Genomic DNA, 8,474 nt, shown 5'->3' with positions numbered 1-8,474 from the left:
CACACACACACACACTGACAACACACACACACTGACAACACACACACACACTGACAACACACACACGCACTGACAACACACACACACACTGACAACACACACACGCACACACTGACAACACACACACGCACTGACCACACACACACACACACACTGACAACACACACACACTGACAACACACACACACACACTGACAACACAGACACACACTGACAACACATATACTTACAACACACACACACACTGACAACACACACACACTGACAACACACACACACACACTGACAACACAGACACACACTGACAACACATATACTTACAACACACACACACACTGACAACACACACACACTGACAACACACACGCACACACTGACAACAAACACACACACACTGACAACAAACACACACACACCTGTAACACATAAACTTACAACACACACACACACTGACAACACACACACGCACTGACAATGCACACACTGACAACAAACACACACACACTGACAACAAACACACACACACACTGACAATGCACACAGTGACAACACACACACTGACAACGCACACACTGACAACACACACACACACACTGACAACACACACACACACACACACACACACACACACACACACACACACACACACACACACACACACACACACACACACACACACACACACACACACACACACACACACACTGACAACACACACACACACACTGACAACACACACACACACACTGACAACACACACACACACACACACTGACAACACACACACACACACACACTGACAACACACACACACTGACAACACACACACACTGACAACACACACACACACACTGACAACACACACACACACTGACAACACACACACACACACACTGACAACACACACACACTGACAACACACACACACTGACAACACACACACACTGACAACACACACACACTGACAACACACACACACTGACAACACACACACACTGACAACACACACACACACACACACTGACAACACACACACACTGACAACACACATACACTGACAACACACACACACTGACAACACACACACACACACACTGACAACACACACACACACTGACAACACACACACACACTGACAACACACACACACTGACAACACACACACCCTGACAACACACACACACACACTGACAACACACACACACACACTGACAACACACACACACACACTGACAACACACACACACACACACTGACAACACACACACATTGACAACACACACACACTGACAACACACACACACTGACAACACACACACACTGACAACACACACACACACACACACACTGACAACACACACACACACACACACACACACACACACACACACACTGACAACACACATACACTGACAACACACACACACTGACAACACACACACACACACACTGACAACACACACACACTGACAACACACACACACACTGACAACACACACACACACACACTGACAACACACACACACACACTGACAACACACACACACACACTGACAACACACACACACTGACAACACACACACACACACTGACAACACACACACACACACTGACAACACACACACACTGACAACACACACACACACACACTGACAACACACACACACTGACAACACACACACACACACTGACAACACACACACACACACACTGACAACACACAGACACACACTGACAAACACACTGACAACACACACACACACACACACTGACAACACACACACACACACACACACACACACACACACACACACACACACACACACACACACACACACACACACACACACACACACACACACACACACACACACACACACACACACACACTGACAACACACACACACACACACACACACACACACACTGACAACACACACACACACACACACACACACACTGACAACACACACACACACTGACAACACACACACACACACACTGACAACACACACACACTGACAACACACACACCCTGACAACACACACACACACACTGACAACACACACACACACACTGACAACACACACACACACTGACAACACACACACACACACACTGACAATACACACACACTGACAACACACACACTGACAACACACACACACTGACAACACACACACACTGACAACACACACACACTGACAACACACACACACTGACAACACACACACACACACACACTGACAACACACACACACTGACAACACACATACACTGACAACACACACACACTGACAACACACACACACACACACTGACAACACACACACACTGACAACACACACACACACTGACAACACACACACACACACACTGACAACACACACACACACACTGACAACACACACACACACACTGACAACACACACACACTGACAACACACACACACACACTGACAACACACACACACTGACAACACACACACACACACTGACAACACACACACACACACACACTGACAACACACAGACACACACTGACAAACACACTGACAACACACACACACACACACACTGACAACACACACACACACACACACACACACACACACACACACACACACACACACACACACACACACACACACACACACACACACACACACACACACACACACACACACACACACACACTGACAACACACACACACACACACACACACTGACAACACACACACACACACACACACACTGACAACACACACACACACACACACACACACACACACACACACACACACACACACACACACACACTGACAACACACACACTGACAACACAAACACACTGACAACACACACACTGACAACACACACACACACACACACACACACACACACACACACACACACACACACACACACACACACACACACACACACACACACACACACACACACACACACACACACACTGACAACACACACACACACACACACACTGACAACACACACACACACACACACACTGACAACACACACACACACTGACAACACACACACACTGACAACACATATACTTACAACACACACACACACTGACAACAAACACACACACACACTGACAACACACAAACACTGACAACACACACACACACACACACACACACACACACACACACACACACACACACACACACACACACACACACACACACACACACACACACACACACACACACACACACACACACACTGACAACACACACACACACACTCTTCCATCGTCCCAACATGTCCTCTGTTCTCTCTCTCTCTCTCTCTCTCTCTCTCTCTCTCTCTCTCTCTCTCTCTCTCTCTCTCTCTCTCTCTCTCTCTCTCTCTCTCTCTCTCCAGTGTCTCTATGGTTGCTATGTCCATTCTTCCATTGTCCCAACATGTCCTCTGTCCTCTCTCTCTCTCTCTCTCTCTCTCTCTCTCTCTCTCTCTCTCTCTCTCTCTCTCTCTCTCTCTCTCTCTCTCCAGTGTCTCTATGGTTGCTACGTCCATTCTTCCATTGTCCCAACATGTCCTCTGTTCTCTCTCTCTCTCTCCAGTGTCTCTATGGTTGCTATGTCCATTCTTCCATCGTCCCAACATGTCCTCTGTTCTCTCTCTCTCTCTCTCTCTCTCTCTCTCTCTCTCTCTCTCTCTCTCTCTCTCTCTCCAGTGTTTCTATGGTTTCTAAGTCCATTCTTCCATTGTCCCAACATGTCCTCTGTTCTCTCTCTCTCTCTCTCTCCAGTGTCTCTATGGTTGCTACGTCCATTCTTCCATCGTCCCAACATTCCACAGGAGGTGCTACTGGCTGTTGCAGGTCAGTTACAATCCAGTGTGTGTGTGTGTGTGTGTGTGTGTGTGTGTGTGTGTGTGTGTGTGTGTGTGTCAGGGTTTCCGTGAGGTAATTGTGGCACGGGACAACATGAACCCCCACATCCCCACAGTGATTAGAACGACAGACATCACATTGACATGATGAAGACGTCCCCCACAGTGATTAGAACGACAGACATCACATTTACATGATGAAGACGTCCCCCACAGTGATTAGAACGACAGACATCACATTTACATGATGAAGACGTCCCCCACAGTGATTAGAACGACAGACATCACATTGACATGATGAAGACATCCCCCACAGTGATTAGAACGACAGACATCACATTTACATGATGAAGACATCCCCAGTGATTAGAACGACAGACATCACATTGACATGATGAAGACGTCCCCCACAGTGATTAGAACGACAGACATCACATTTACATGATGAAGACGTCCCCCACAGTGATTAGAACGACAGACATCACATGGACACGATGAAGACGTCCCCCACAGTGATTAGAACGACAGACATTACATTTACATGATGAAGACGTCCCCCACAGTGATTAGAACGACAGACATCACATTTACATGATGAAGACGTCCCCCACAGTGATTAGAACGACAGACATCACATTTACAGTATGAAGACGTCCCCAGTGATTAGAACGACAGACATCACATTTACAGTATTATGGTAATGAATCTTAACAGAACGACTCCTGTAATGAAGCTGCCTGAAAAAGGTCATTTTCTAGAGAGCACACCTAGGAAAACTCCACTCTAGAAAACACACCTAGGAAAACTCCACTCTAGAAAACACACCTGGGAAAACACCACTCTAGACAACACACCTGGGAAAACACACCTAGGAAAACTCCACTCTAGAAAACACACCTGGGAAAACACCACTCTAGACAACACACCTGGGAAAACACCACTCTAGACAACACACCTAGGAAAACACCACTCTAGACAACACACCTGGGAAAACACCACTCTAGACAGCACACTTGGGAAAACACACCCGGGAAAACACCATTCTAGACAGCAGACCTGGGAAAACACCATTCTAGACAACACACCTTGGAAAACACACCTTGGAAAACTCCACTCCAGACAACACACCTGGGAAAACACACCTGGGAAAACACCATTCTAGCAACACACCTTGGAAAACTCCACTCTAGACAGCCCAACTGGGAAAACACACCTGGGAAAACACCATTCTAGCAACACACCTGGGAAAACACAATTCTAGACAACACACCTGGGAAAACACCACTCTAGACAACACACCTGGGAATACTCCACTCTAGACAGCACACCTGGGAAAACACACCCGGGAAAACACCATTCTAGACAGCAGACCTGGGAAAACACCATTCTAGACAACACACCTTGGAAAACTCCACTCTAGACAGCACACCTGGGAAAACACACCTTGGAAAACTCCACTCCAGACAACACACCTGGGAAAACACACCTGGGAAAACACCATTCTAGCAACACACCTGGGAAAACACCATTCTAGACAACACACCTTGGAAAACTCCACTCTAGACAGCACAACTGGGAAAACACACCTGGGAAAACACCATTCTAGCAACACACCTGGGAAAACACAATTCTAGACAACACACCTTGGAAAACACCACTCTAGACAGCACACCTGGGAAAACACACCTTGGAATACTCCACTCTAGACAGCACACCTGGGATAACACCACTCTAGACAACACACACTAGACAGCACACATGGGAAAACACTCCTTGTAAAACTCCACTCTAGACAGCACACCTGGGAAAACACACCTGAGAAAACACCACTCTAGACAACACACCTGGGAAAACACCATTCTAGACAGCACACCTGGGAAAACACCATTCTAGACAACACACCTTGGAAAACTCCACTCTTCCCAACAACACCTGGGAAAACACACCTTGGGAAACACCACTCTAGACAGCACACCTGGGAAAACACACCTGGGAAAACACCACTGTAGACAGCACACCTGGGAAAACACACCTTGGAAAACACCACTCTAGACAGCACACCTGGGAAAACACACCTGGGAAAACACCACTCTAGACAACACACCTGGGAAAACACCACTCTAGACAGCACACCTGGGAAAACACACCTGGGAAAACACTGTAGACAGCACACCTGGGAAAACACACCTTGGAAAACACCACTCTAGACAGCACACCTGGGAAAACACACCTGGGAAAATACCACTCTAGACAACACACCTGGGAAAACACCACTCTAGACAGCACACCTGGGAAAATACATCTGGGAAAACACCACTCTAGACAGCACACTTGGGAAAGCACACCTGGGAAAACACCATTCTAGACAACACACCTTGGAAAACTCGACTCTAGACAGCAGACCTGGGAAAACACACCTGGGAAAACCCCACTCTAGACACCACACCTGGGAATGCACCATTCTAGACAACACACCTTGGAAAACTCCACTCCAGACAACACACCTGGGAAAACACACCTTGGAAAACACCACTCTAGAGAGCACACCTGGGAAAACACACCTGGGAAAACACCACTCTAGACAGCACACCTGGGAAAACACCACTCTAGACAGCACACCTGGGAAAACACACCTGGGAAAACACCATTCTAGACAACACACCTGGGAAAACACCATTCTCGACAACACACCTTGGAAAACTCCACTCTAGACAGCACACTTGGGAAAACACACCTTAGAAAACACCACTCTAGACAACACACCTGGGAAAACACCACTCTAGACAGCACACCTGGGAAAACACCATTCTAGACAACACACCTGGGAAAACACCATTCTAGACAACACACCTTGGAAAACTCCACTCTAGACAGCAGACCTGGGAAAACACACCTGGGAAACCCCCACTCTAGACACCACACCTGGGAATACGCACCTTGGAAAACACCACTCTAGACAGCACACCTGGGAAAACACACCTTGGCATACTCCACTCTAGACAGCAGCACTGGGAAAACACACCTGGGAAAACCCCACTCTAGACACCACACCTGGGAAAACACACCTGGGAAAACCCCACTCTAGACACCACACCTGGGAAAACACACCTGGGATAACACCAATCTAGACAGCACACCTGGGAAAACACACCTGGGAAAACACCACTCTAGACAGCAGACCTGGGAAAACACACATGGGAAAACCCCACTCTAGACACCACACCTGGGAAAACACACCTGGGAAAACCCCACTCTAGACCGCACACCTGGGGAAATACAACTGGGAAAACACACCTGGGAAAACACCACTCTAGACAGCACACCTGGGAAAACACCATTCTAGACAACACACCTTGGAAAACTCCACTCTAGACAGCAGACCTGGGAAAACACACCTGGGAAAACCCCACTCTAGACACCACACCTGGGAATACGCACCTTGGAAAACACCACTCTAGACAGCACACCTGGGAAAACACACCTTGGCATACTCCACTCTAGACAGCACACCTGGGATAACACCACTCTAGACAGCACACCTGGGAAAACGCACCTGGGAAAACACCACTCTAGACAGCAGCACTGGGAAAACACACCTGGGAAAACCCCACTCTAGACACCACACCTGGGAAAACACACCTGGGAAAACCCCTCTCTAGACACCACACCTGGGAAAACACACCTGGGATAACACCAATCTAGACAGCACACCTGGGAAAACACACCTGGGAAAACACCACTCTAGACAGCAGACCTGGGAAAACACACATGGGAAAACCCCACTCTAGACACCACACCTGGGAAAACACACCTGGGAAAACCCCACTCTAGACACCACACCTGGGAAAACACACCTTGGAAAACACCACTCTAGACCGCACACCTGGGAAAACACACCTGGGAAAACACCACTCTAGACAGCACACCTGGGAAAGCACACCTGGGAAAACACCATTCTAGACAACACACCTGGGAAAACACCACTCTAGACAGCACACCTGGGAAAACACACCTGGGAAAACACCATTCTAGCAACACACCTGGGAAAACACAATTCTAGACAACACACCTTGGAAAACACCACTCTAGACAGCACACTTGGGAAAACACCACTCTAGACACCACACCTGGGAAAACACACCTTGGAATACTCCACTCTAGACAGCACACCTGGGATAACACCACTCTAGACAGCACACCTGGGAAAACACACCTGGGAAAACACCACTCTAGACAGCAGACCTGGGAAAACACACATGGGAAAACCCCACTCTAGACACCACACCTGGGAAAACACACCTGGGAAAACCCCACTCTAGACACCACACCTGGGAAAACACACCTTGGAAAACACCACTCTAGACCGCACACCTGGGAAAATACAACTGGGAAAACACACCTGGGAAAACACCACTCTAGACAGCACACCTGGGAAAGCACACCTGGGAAAACACCATTCTAGACAACACACCTTGGAAAACACCACTCTAGACAGCACACCTGGGATAACACCACTCTAGACAACACACCTTGGAAAACTCCACTCTAGACAGCACACATGGGAAAACACTCCCTGTAAAACTCCACTCTAGACAGCACACCT

The 8,474-nt window shown here is 48.0% G+C and overlaps 1 protein-coding gene across 1 annotated transcript in view; it reads left to right on the top strand.

Annotated features, from left to right (window-relative positions):
• camta2 (calmodulin binding transcription activator 2) overlaps window positions 1-8,474 on the top strand; it is a 180,436-nt gene that overhangs the window by 33,119 nt on the left and 138,843 nt on the right. Inside the window, 1 exon segment of the mRNA XM_046329061.1 lies at window positions 3,789-3,860. Within this exon segment, the coding sequence (XP_046185017.1) occupies window positions 3,789-3,860 (72 nt within the window).

Source organism: Oncorhynchus gorbuscha, linkage group LG25 (assembly GCF_021184085.1).
Source record: "Oncorhynchus gorbuscha isolate QuinsamMale2020 ecotype Even-year linkage group LG25, OgorEven_v1.0, whole genome shotgun sequence".
Classification (NCBI taxonomy): Eukaryota; Metazoa; Chordata; class Actinopteri; order Salmoniformes; family Salmonidae; genus Oncorhynchus; species Oncorhynchus gorbuscha.
This window is presented reverse-complemented; position numbering and strand designations above follow the sequence as displayed.